We start from the raw sequence: 13,340 nt of genomic DNA, 5'->3' as shown, positions 1-13,340 counted from the left end.
AGTAGAGAAATGTCTAGTTTTCGGGCGAAAGATATTCAATCTCAATGATCCTGATCGCTTTTATTACTACTGGTACGATTTGAAGGAACACGAAACCCAAACGAAACTCTGGAGGTGATTATTTTATAGTTTGTGTTGGTTTTAGTTACCTCATCAAGACTCCTATGTTCAATATATCCGGGCGTATAAATTCAGAAGGTTGTATAAATTTGCTACAGGATGAAAAATTATGCGTTTTAGAGTTTTTATGCAAAAGTTTTTAGGGAAAATCCAGGTGTCTTTAATTGAATTTCGCGGAGTGTATCCTGTAAAGTAACTCGGAATTCAAGTAGCTCTTTGCAGATATCTGATACAAACGCACTCGGTTATGCATACCTCCTATAGTATAAGTAATTTCTATGGACGTAGAATGCTTTACGTTCGACAATAAGTTATGAAGTTATTAATAGAGTTATACAATTTTTTTTTACAAAATTTTTTTAATCAGTATTTGGTGTATCACCATGTTGCTTTGTATATCCTTGTGAAAGTGGAGCTTGGACTTTTGAGGGTCGACAGGACAGTAATTGAATTGCTTCCGTTAATCCATCATGACTGGCTGCACACGATTGCCAAGTTAATTCTGAAATTAAAAGTTAATAATTAATATTAATATTATATATTAGACTTGATTCGCACTACTTTCGTCGCGGTGATAATTAAAACCAATTCATGTTTTTCAAAACTTTACTTGTAGTAAATTTTTAATGCATTAGCTCAACTCCTGTCCAATTGTATTTTATTACAATATCATTAGAGTACATAGCGATAACCGAAAAATAACTATAAAACTATGTCTTTTAAACCAAATAAGTTGAGTTTTGTATTGAAGTGTTAGAAAACTTCCATCTTCTACTTCTGGGTTGGTGTTTTGCCGAACTTTATGAAAATTATTATGTCTAGGAAATCTCTATTAAACACTAACAGCAAATAAACACTAGGAGCGACTTGATTTTTTCAGAAGTAGCTTTCTGAAATAAATTAATTTATTCATATAGAACACCTAACAACAAAACCATATTATAAATTTTAATTTATTCTATTATAGGTGCGCAACTAAGTTCTGGCTGTTTTTTTTATGAAATAAAGTTGTACTTCTGAACTTCTGGAAAAGTGGTTACAAGTGAATCATTGAAAGTATTGCCCATCGCTGGCTAATACTTTTCTCCATCTTTCTGGTAGACCTCATATACCGTCGCGGTAAAACTGTTCATCTTTTGAGACTATCCACGGATCCAGCCATTTTTTGATGTATTCATATGAATGGAACTGCTGGTCAGCTAGACCATGTGCCATCGACCGGAACAGGTGATAATCGGACGGTCATTTTAGTGTTTCCAGGTAGGTTTTAACGGATTTGGCAATGTGAGGCCGAGCGTTGTCATGCTGTAGAATCACTTTTTCATGCCTCTCCGCGTATTGCGGCTGCTTCTCGCGGAGTGCTCGGCTCAATCGCATGGATTGAAGTCGATACCGATTCCCTGTGATGGTTTCGCTTGGTTTTAACAGTTCATAACAAATAACACCAATTTGGTCCCACCAAATACATAGCATAACCTTTGCAGCGTGAATATTCGGCCGAGGCGACGACGTAGAAGCATGACCGGGCGTCCCCATGACTTTCTTTTCTTTGGATTGCTTTAATGAATCCATTTTTTATCACCCGTCACGATGCGATGAAGAAAACCCTTCCTTTTTTGCCGCTGGAGCAGTTGCCCACACGCGCAAAAACGACGTTCAACATCCCTTGGCTTTAACTCATAAACCCAAGTCCCCTGTTTCTGAATCATTCCCAATGCATGCAATCGCTTGGAAATGGATTCGCGGGTAACTCCTAATACTAAAGTAAGCTCTTCTTGCGTTTGACACGGATCCTCATTGAGCAATGCCTCCAGTTCAGCGTCTTCGAAGGTTCTTGGCCTTCCTTCACGCGGATGGTCGTCAACATTAAAATCACCGTCTTTGAAGCGACGGAACCATTCTTGGCACGTTGTTTCACTTAAATCCGTATCTCCATAAACTTTTTGTAGCTGTCTTCAGCCAACGTTTATGACGTGATAACGTCTTATAATTCGATGTAGCCGTCTACCCAAAAAAATGCGTCCTTATCTTGCTCGTGCGTCGTTACCTTGCTTTAACTGCATGTTATGTTATGTTATGTTATGTTATGTTGTGTTGTGTTTTGTTGTGTTTTGTTATATTTTGGTTTGTGTGCGTGTGTGCGTTGTATGTTTATATACATAACATTGATGTGTTTATATATAATATATATATATATATTATGGTTGTTATGTTTATATATGTTATTATTATGTTTATGTACAAATAAATATAAGAATAATATTTATATAATGGGTTATTTGTATATATAAATATAAAAATATAAATAATGATATATATCGATGGTTTTCCAGAAAAGCGACACAACTCAAAATTCGGAGTTTTGCCGTTAAAAGCAAAAATCAACTACAGAGTTTATATATTTTTATCTGGAAAAGCGTCATAAGCGAATCTTGAAGCAATTCTGAGAGATGGCGTTAGTGTCGTTTTGTCAGGTGATCGAATTGGCGCGTCACTTATCTAGAAAACTGACCCAACTCAATATTTTGAATTATGTCACTTTTCTCGAAAACCATCGATATGTATATATACCGAATTAATAATTAGTGACGACTAGTTGTTAATAATATCTATTGTTTTAATGGTTTTACTATTAATTTATTATTATAAGGGGGTTTTCAATTGGCGCGGGTGGATTTTGGCGCCCTGTGGCAGCCATTTTGTTTTCGTGACATCTGTCAAATCTTTTGTTTATTATTCATTTGTTTATGCCAAATCATCATGGCAAGTTACACGATTGAACAGCACCTTCAAATGATAAAACTCTATTATCAAAATGAGTGTTCATTAACGCAAACGTTGCGCGCATTGCGCCCATTTTTCGGTAGACGTGGTGGCCCTTCCAATTTCTTATGGCCCATATTGAACCATATGGACCTAGACGAAATGTGGTTCCAGCAGGACGGCGCTACGTGCCACACAGCAAACGCCATTTTATTCCATTTCAACATCTACCCGCCCTTATTGAAAAACCCTTTATATAAAGGAAAAAATGTATGGTAATATTTACCACATACCTTATAAGATATGTTGTATACTATATATATATTATAATATATGCATTCATACATATACTATTAATAAAAACATTTTTCTAATAGCGGTCGCCCCTCGGCAGGCAATGGCAAACCTCCGAGTGTATTTCTGCCATGAAAAAGCTCCATTTGTGGAACAACATCAAGACGCACACCACAAATAGGAAGAGGAGCTCGGCCAAACACCTAACAGAAGTGTACGCGCCAATTATTTATTTTATTTTTTTATTCATACATATAATATACTTGGTATTTTCATGGTCTAATATACATACCTTCATATGTTGAGAAAAGGACGCTGATAGGAAAAATAGGAAATGAAAGGGAGTGTTTCGAGTGTAATGTGTCTTGAAAAAATCAAATCAATGATGGTGCCTCTTAGTGTTTTTGACTTATTAACGTTTGATGCACAATCGAAATTGAACATATCTTTCATGAATTTGATAAATGTTTCGTAATTTTTCACGTTTGTGTAAATGTAACTTGATCAATTCAATTACGATTCCATTTACCTCCTTCTCTATATCCATACAAAATATCTATCAAGCAAATAAAATTAAAATTTTTTTTTGAAAAATGCAACTATTCCATCAGTATTTTCTTATGTCGTTGTCACGTTAAACTATCGTCAGTACACCGACTTTACAGACAACCTCTTTTTTCGAATGGAAGAGGAAAATCACCACTTTCTGCAAATTACGATTATTCGGCACAAAATCAGACATTTTCACAAAATCAAAAGTATATGATACCAAAACAAAATCACTAATGTGTCGAAGCAGTTTGTTTACCATATGCCTAAGCTTGGTTTATGACGTTTACTTTAGTTAGAATCGACTAGCACACACTGCTGGCGGCATCTATTGACAAACAGCGGGAACTTAGTTGCGCACCAATAATATATAATATTTAGATACGGAATAGTTAGTTGAAATGAAATTCTATGACTTTCATGATTTTAGGATTCAGGATTTAGGATATAAATGAATTTAAATGCTATACACGGTTGTGTCACGTAAGCGAATTGAAATGATTTGCCAAAAGAGCGACCATTTTTTGGCCACAATATGGTTTAATTTTTACATTTTATAAAAAGTATTTTTTTATATTTTACAAAAAGTATCTGAAATTCAAAATATTATACTTTTACAAAAAAAGTATTTCAAAACAGAACACGTATGTTATATGTATGTAGCATTTAATTAATTCACAAATTTGTGATCGAAAAACCAAACAAAAGTAAATTTATTTATTTAATTCGAAATAAAGTCTTAAGTAGACATATTTATTATATATAAGGTGAATTTTCAAATTTCGCGTGCTACGTACATTTGACTTTCGATTATTATTTTTTTATCTCGTCTCGAAGATATGTTCATGGTTTTAGCAATATAGCATGTTTAGGTTGTTTGTCAGAGGCATAAATAAGACAAGTGTTTTGCGTGTGGCGATTTTCTGCTATAGAAAAAAATGGAACAAAGAAGTTGCATCAAGTTTTATGTAAAAATTGGAATTAAGTGCTCAAAAACACGGTGAGAGTACTCTGAGTGAAAAAAATCTTTAAAGGTGGTACAGGCTTTTCACAGAAGGTCGAGAAAATGTGAATGACGACGCTCACTTTTGACGTTCCAACACATCAACAAACGATGAAAATGTCACAATTAGAGAAGTTGCTGAGGATGTCGGCATATCGGTTGGCTCATGCCATGTAATCTTTTCGGAAATTTTGGGCATGAAGCGTGTGGCAATGAAGTTCGTTCCAAAATTGCTGAATTTTGACCAAAAATAACGTCGCATGAGCATCGCTTAGGAATTGTTGAATGACGTCAACGATGATTCAGATTTGCTTACGCCGAATCATGGGTTGCTGGTGACGAATCATGGGTATATGGTTATGACATCGAAACCAAAGCCCAATCGTCCCAATGAAAGTGTTCAGGAAAGCCAAGGCCAGAAAAAGCCGGCCAAGTTTGATCAAATGCCAATGTTTTGCTCACTGTTTTCTTCGATTACCATGGCGGAGTACATCAGGAGTTCTTTCCACAAAGTCGTACGGTAAATAAGGAGTATTACCTTGATGATTACGTTATGGGCCGTTTGCGTGAAGCAATACGAAAAATGCACCTGCTCACTCATCTTTGCTTGTGAGAGATTATTTGGCCAAAAACCACACCGTTATCATGCCCACTAGACTTGGCCCCCTGTGAATTTTTCTTGTTCCCAAGATTGAAGAGTCCCATGAAAGGACGATTTGGAGTTTTGCGACGATTGAGGAGATAAAACCCGAATCGCTGAGAGCTCAATGTCATACCAAAAAGTATAATACATAACAGAACTGCTTGAAGTATTGGAAAAATCGCTGGCACACGTGTATTATATCTGAGGGGCATTACTTTGAAGGAGATAAAATAGAAATTGATGAATAAATAGATATTTTTTGAAGAAAATGAAAATTCACCTTAGCTTTATAACACACCTCGTATATCATATATAAGTATACGTCGAAACCCTTATAGATATGTCAAGTAATAATGTATTGTTTGGCTACCCCTTTGTAGTAGGAAAACTGCTTACTAGAAAAACACTTATGAAATGATGGAAAGTAAAAACATAGGAAGATGGTTCCATATGTAGAAGTCCACGCAAGTAGGTAAAGTTACTGATCGTCATTCACTTGGGAGTGGCCAGGACGATTCTCCTGCATACAGTTCAAGCAGCTTACAACGTCCGGGATTAGCCCGCGTATCCTCTGGGTAGCTTTCGAACACCCGTTCGGGAGTGAGCTAACGTGAGAAGGCGCAGCATTCGAGGACAGCTGGTTATGCGCTGGGTTTGGGACCCGCCACTTAAAAATCCCCCCCAATGAAAAGATTAAAAAAGCCTCGAATGAGACCTCCCTATACTAATGACGACCACTGCAAACGAAATGAGGATTACGATTTGAGGGCATGCACCTGGAATGTCCGGTCCCTTAATGGGGAAGGTGCCTGTGCCCGGCTGGTTGATGCCCTCTTGAGAGTAAAGCCGACATCACTGCCATTCAAGAGATGCGATGGACGAGACAAGGCAAGAAAAGAGTAGAACCTTGTGACGTCTACTACAGTTGCCATGTAAAGGAGCGCAAATTCGGTGTCGGATTTGTTGTGGGAGAGAGACTTCGTCGCCAAGTACTGTCGTTCACTCCGGTGGACGAGCGTCTCGCAACAATCCGCATCAAAGCCCGTTTTTATAACATATCGCTAATTTGCGTGGAATAGAAGGACGATGAGACCAAAAATTCCTTCTATGAGCGCTTGGAATGTTCCTATGAGCGCTGCCCCCGCCACGACATAAAAATCGTACTTGGCGACTTCAATGCCAGGGTGGGCAAGGAGGGAATTTTTGGTCCCACAGTCGGAAAATTCAGCCTGCACAACGAAACATCCGGTAACGGACAGAGCTTGATCGACTTCGCCGGGGCCCGAATCATGGTAGTCTGCAGCACCAGATTCCAGCATAAGAAGATTCACCAAGCAACCTGGCTGTTCAAAAAACACGAAACCAGATCGATCATGTTGTGATAGATGGAAGGCTCGCTTCTGGGGTATTAGATGTACGATCCGAGGACCCAACATCGACTCGGATCATTACCTTGTTGCAGCCAAACTGCGCACATGCCTCTATGCAGCAAAAAACGTACATCTAACTATGCAAAGAATGTTCAACATCGAAAAGTTGCCATCACAACAGACAGCCAGAAGATTTGCCACTCGACTCTCACTCCTGCTCTCAGAGAGCACTGCCCAACAAACCGGCATGCGCGAGCAATGGAGCAACATTTCTCGTTCTATACGTACCGCCGCCGAAAAAAAATGGATTCCGGCGAGCACGAAAGAACAATTGGTACGACGAGAAATGTAATGCTGCCGCAGAAAGAAAGGATGCCGTCTATAGAGCCACGCTGCGATCGGGCGCAACGCGAGCCATGTGGGATCGCTACCGAGAGGTAAGAAAGGAAGAGAGACGTATTATCCGAAAGAAGAATCGAGAGGCCGAAATACGTGAGTGCGAGGAGCTTGAGGTGCTGGCCAACAGGAACAACGCCCGATAATTCTACCAGAAAAGTTCGTCGGCTTACAGATCGGGGCGTTTTCCTGTAAGAACAAAGACAGCGATCTGATGACTGACATCCAGAGCATTCTTAAATTATGGAGGGAACACTTCTCGAACCTATTAAATAGTGACAGCTGCGCATGTCTCAGAAAATGTGAAGATCCCGATACCCCAATCGTTGACGACGGAATTGTCGTTCCGCTACTCGACCATGACGAGTGGAGAATAGCCATAACGCGTCTAAAGAACAACAAAGTCGCGGGCGCCGACGGGCTGCCGGCTGAGCTATTTAAACATGGCGGCGAGGAGCTGGTAAGGTGCATGCATTAGCTTTTATGCAAAATATGGTCGGATGAAAGTATGCCTTCCGATTGGAATTTAAGTGTGCTCTGCCCAATCCATAAGAAGGGCGATCCTACAATCTGTGCCAATTACCGCGGGATTATTCTTCTAAATATCGCCTATAAGGTTCTAGCCAGCGTATTGTTTGAAAGGCTGAAGCCCACCGTCAACCAACTGATTGGACCTTATCAGTGTGGCTATAGACCTGGAAAGTCTACCAGATGGAGAAGGGCTTGGCTTCACTTGGTGTGTCCAACTGGCGCCGGTTAGCACGAGAAAGGAACGACTGGCGCGCTTTGTTAAACCCGGCCAAAATCGCGTAAGCGGTTATAGCGCAAATTATAAAGAAGAAAAATAAAAACATAGAAGCTATGAAAAGCGAAATATAAGAAGTAGACTTTGAAAAGTAAAAGGCGTCTGATAATTTATTATTTTCACAGTACCTACATTTGGCAACATTGAAGTTTTGATGATTGAAAGAAGAATGTGTTTCAGTAACGAAGTGTATAATAGTGTAGCCACCGTAGAATCGTTACATATTGAGGATGGAAGGCTCGGCATGAGAAGTGGAGCATGTCTTCAAAGTCTTACTAAATAATTATTGTGAAAGTGACTCTGAAAAGTAGAAATGGCCACCGGTTATCTCAAATTGCGTTTCCGAAAATGTCATGGAACGATTTCGGTGAGTTATTCATCTCGAGGTTTAGCTTTCCTGAAACACAGGCTCCTTTCCTGATTCAATTACATGCTCACACTGTAAAAAATTTGACCACAAGCCTTTAGAGCAAATGCCCAGCAGAATGCAGCAATCAGCTATCAGTGAGAAGTCGACCACTACGAAGCCAACAAATATTGTTTGTTTTCGCTGTCGGGAGGTGACCAATGAGGCGATGGAACAATGAGTTGTACGTGCTTTACGGCAGCATAGACATAGCGCAGCGTCCTCAGCGGCTGAACCATGTTGTCCGAATGGATACAAACGCTCCGACTCGATGGCAGAGAAAGCCCTCCTCTGCGTAGGAAAGATCAACTGGCACCGACTAGTATGAGAAAGAAACGCCTTTAAATGACGACAGAACGTATCTTTATTTGTAACGAATTCCGAAATTTTGAATACCTGTTGGTGAAGTTGGTAGATATGTATATTTGATATTGAGTAAAGAATGCACAATGCAAATATCGGCTTAAAACTGGAGGTCCCTCCATTTGTGGAACAACATCAAGACGCACGCCACAAATAGGAGAAGCTCCGCTAAACACCCAAAATGGGAGTACCCGCCAAATATATATATACACGATATATATATAATTTCTAGATCCGACAGCTCGTATATTCTGCCGAGTTCTGTTGTAGCAACTGCTTACTAGTCACCTGTAGTCTCCGTCTAACACATACAGCGGTAGACCCAGAAAGCGTGCACTGTCTCACTATCTGCTGTCGCCATCAAGGCTAATTAATGTTTTTGTTTTGGCATCTCGTTTGCAATTGTTGCCGGTCGGTTCGCGAAACTTCGCAATTATAACAGTACAATTAATGATTTTACTCAACTTCATTGCATTAATTCAGCTAGGATTATTTGATTACATGCATCTATAAATATAAAATTTGTTTTTGCTTTGAATTTGTGCTAATTTAAAACTTATCCAATAATCTTTTCATTTTTATAGAACGCGCGAAATAGGTACAGTGTTTGATTGAAAAGTAATAAGCCTTCCCGCGCGGAGCGTCTCCCAAGCGATCAACCGAATCGGCTGGTGGGGGAAAATGGTCGTTGGACCTTCCCCTTCCACTAGAAACCGGTCCCAGTTCCTGGCAACAGCGGTGCAGTCAACATCGCTCTGCGTGTAAAAGCTGTTTTAAAAGTGTGTTAGTGTGCGGAGTGGCACACGAGCCAGTGCAAAATCAAAATACTAAGTTAAGGTTATTTTATTTCTGTATGGCTTTGGTTATCACAATAGTTTGTCAAACTACGAGCTTATGGATTTAGGATATTCAATTTTTTAAAACCTGAAAAAATCAGTAATACCGTGAAATATAGTATATAAAGGACTCGGTAACTAGGCACATATAAATGCCAATCACATGCATTGTCAAAATATATTCGACAAAGCTAAAGGAATGGTTAAGTTATAAATATAATATAAATATTTAAGTACAATTCATAAAACGACATACAATTATCCTATGGCTTCCAACGACCTTTTTTCAATTTTGACTACCCTTCAAAAAGGGGATAAACTTATGCCGAAATGAGTAGCCAAACTTTACACAACCTTTTATAATTACATCATGCATCATTAATGAATATTGAATACTGAATGAAATGGTTGGTTACGCTAGCCATTGGTTATATGCTGACAATTTCGCAAGGAAATCTCTCACACTAACTTGTCGACGGTTCATTTTTTTGTTGATCGCGTGACTAGGATGATATGCGACATAAGCAAGCAAATAAATTACCAGTTGAAAAAATTCTTTACATGATCACTGATAATTAGTCAAACTTCATTAAATTGTTTGAAGAATTTGGAGTTAAATTGAGTTAATGTATCTGATATCATTAACCTACAATATTTATTCGCAATATATTGAATATCAACTATTGTTGATTTTCATTGTTTTAAGACTTACAAGTGTACATGAAGAGTCTGACTCTGGTTCCGATTAAGATAATTAAATGGTGGGATTAGCTCTTAAATTTCGACCCCTACTGCCGAGGCATTTTCGAGTGAGCCACACCTTAAATCTTCTGGCTACAACTAACTTGAGAACCCCACTGCTGTATATGAATATACATATGTATATTTGACGAGGAAATATCTATTAAGGTAAAAAATACCGCCATGGTAGAACGATCATTTTTACATTTGCAACTTCAGCAATTTCTGAACCACGCCGTCCATCGTTGAGTTATAAAAGCGAACATTTCGCGAAACTTTCGAGCCATTGGTAAAATTTGTTATTTGTAACTTATATACGAAACATTGTGAATGGTAATATTATGCTATTTCCATCCAACACCTGCATCCAACACCTAACCCGTTCTCCTTCATTCCTCTCAGGAGGTCCTGTCACGACTTTTCCCAAATATAGCAGTATTTTCCATTCATAACAGATATATGAATCAACAAGTAGTGAAAATTGTAAACCATATTTCTCCGGTTTCGATGGGACCAGGAATCTCAGTACAGAAATATAGTCATTAGGATTTTTCCCAAAGGTTTCTAGTTGCTGCAAATTTGTCACCATTTTTATGACCGCGTCGGTAAGCACATCATCAAAACGAATGATTTTGTGGATATACAATACATATAATTGATAATTTATTGTTCAGACCTGATTGACCAAAAACCGTAGGCAAGCCATTATTTCTAATAACTATTTAAAATAAAAAATGTATTGTATATTCGAAAGATGCATTTCCACAAATAAAAAAAAAACATAAGTATGAAAATCGAGTCGCGAATTCCGTGCACCTTGGCACTAAAACATTTAAAATTACATGTACCAAATAATGATAGCTCGAAATACGAAGATTTTGAATTTCTCATGGCGTACTTGAACTTTTTTTAACACACTTTTATTAGGTCGGGTTGTATGTATGTATGTATGTATGTATGTATGTATGTAACGGAATCTTTGAGCTTAATTTTCACTGACTTTTAAAAATCTGATCGACTCGGAACACACAACATAGACGACGAGCTGTTACATGTTTAGGTAGTGAAGCGAAAACTTTGGAGAATGCCCAATGTATTTTCTAAGATATCATACAACCACTTGGCCATATCTTTGATTTTATAATTCTTGAAAATAAATGCATATAGTTTTTGCATACTTTTAAAATTCATAGTAAACTTAAAAACATGCGAGATAATTTAATTATCTATCTATCATTTAATCCTATGAATTAAGTTAAGTCTAGACTAACTGAGCTTAAATTATTATGTCGTGGTTGAAACAAAAAAGGCTTGAACTATTTATAGACCTACCAGGTGTGTTGGATATGCTTCTGTCAGCGCATGTCTTTTTGTGGCTTAGTAAATTGATGTTATTTATTGGCATTATTCGGGTTTGATACCAAGTAACTGTGTTTTTATCAAATTTGACTGCCTCCCATGGCATAGACCATCGTCTCATTTGATTTTCGACATCTGTTGTATTATCATCTATTACCTCTCCTGCGGCGGCTTCAGACCATCTACGCTGACCGTTTAAAGGAAATAAGGGAATATTCAATGGAGATCTCACACCTCTGCAAAAAGGACTCTTCATAGCAAGTAAGTGCCCTGGATTTGGTAACGGCCCTTTTGTATTTTCAAAAATAGCCTGCAGCGGCGACGTTCCCCGAATTTGGTCCATGGAGTCTATAAAAGAAATAATATAATACAATTTTAAGTTTACGATATAAATTGTCTTGCGATTATATTCAAGAGAACTACAATGTGTAGCATATGTTGTTCTTACACAAAACTTCCATTATGTGTAGATCAGACTCAATTGCAAGGGTAAATGTATATAGTAAAAACGTAGATAGCTGTTACTGAGTAATGTAGATCGAAAACTCACTAACGCAGACAGGGTCGTAGCTGTAAAAGTTTGTGGCAAACTTATTTTTACCGTAAAACAGAATCATCTAATTGCTCTTGTCAAGACAAACCTAAACCACTCTTTACAAGTTTTACGGCCAGCACCCAAATGCCAACGACTCAGAAATACCATCGATTTTTCAGCAACTGGGGGGAAACACTCAACGTACAGAGTCTTTGACGTTTGATTTTTTTTTTCAGGGGAGGCCAAAGGGCGTCTCACCATTATAGTGGCTGTTCGGCTACGGTGGCCGCCGCATTATAGTATTTATGCTTGTAAAATATCGCAAACTAAAGAGACCACGACTCAAGTTCATTTCAATTATCTACGCTTTTAGAGCAAAGTATAAAATATTTATACAACAAACACCCAGTTTTCTAGAGAATCACATATTTGTAAAATGTATTCAGCAAAGTGTGATTGGATTTGTCAGAGCTCTCACAAGACGAATTAAGAGTACAAGCCGAAAAGGAAATTGTAAAAACAATCTTTAATTTGAATTATTACGCTCCGATTAAATCTAGTTAAAAACAAAAATTGATAAATATTTTAATGACGACATTCTTCCATTAACGTAAAGACGAACTGTTTTCGTTAGTTATTTTTAGTGCCTTATTTCTGACAGACCGCCATTTCGTCTTTCAGATGTTCATCAGGCCAGGGGTTGGCACTTTTGTCAAGTACACAAACAAGTTCCTGGGTGCGCTCACATAAAGTGAGAGAATTTCGCTTCTTATTATCTATGGTGAGGCGACAACGAGGAGAGACTGTGTTTATTGTTTTCATATATCACCTATACAATCTCAGTCTATTCGTAAACAAACTGCTGTCATGACCCAGTTACGTCAGCCAATCAGCTGATTCTTTCAAATTCGCTGAAAGCTGGTTAATGACCTAATATAGGCCACATCTTCTGAGTTTTTTCCCCATGGTTTTCCATAGTATGTTGTTCTTTTGACTATAAAGCGAACTTCGCCAAGCTTTTTACTTTTACAATAGCTTCACACTGTTTGTTTTTTCGTTGTATAAAACAACGCGGTCAGTGCAGTTACTTGACTTGTAAATTTGTTATAAATTGCGAAGCTTTTTTTCTGTTATCCTAAATTAATTACTCCCGCGAA

General features: G+C 38.1%; 1 protein-coding gene across 2 annotated transcripts in view; it reads right to left on the bottom strand.

Annotated features, from left to right (window-relative positions):
- Positions 1-227: 227 nt before the first annotated feature.
- LOC129241075 (uncharacterized) overlaps positions 228-13,340 on the bottom strand; it is a 61,917-nt gene continuing 48,804 nt past the window's right edge. For both annotated transcript variants that reach the window (XM_054877227.1, XM_054877228.1), the window contains 2 exons: positions 11,622-11,996; positions 228-622 (listed from right to left, as the gene is read on the bottom strand). In XM_054877227.1, the coding sequence (XP_054733202.1) occupies positions 480-622; positions 11,622-11,996 (518 nt within the window). In that variant the 3' untranslated portion in view covers positions 228-479. The remainder of the gene's footprint in view (positions 623-11,621; positions 11,997-13,340) is intronic.

Source organism: Anastrepha obliqua, chromosome 3 (genome assembly GCF_027943255.1).
Source record: "Anastrepha obliqua isolate idAnaObli1 chromosome 3, idAnaObli1_1.0, whole genome shotgun sequence".
Classification (NCBI taxonomy): domain Eukaryota; kingdom Metazoa; phylum Arthropoda; class Insecta; order Diptera; family Tephritidae; genus Anastrepha; species Anastrepha obliqua.
This window is presented reverse-complemented; position numbering and strand designations above follow the sequence as displayed.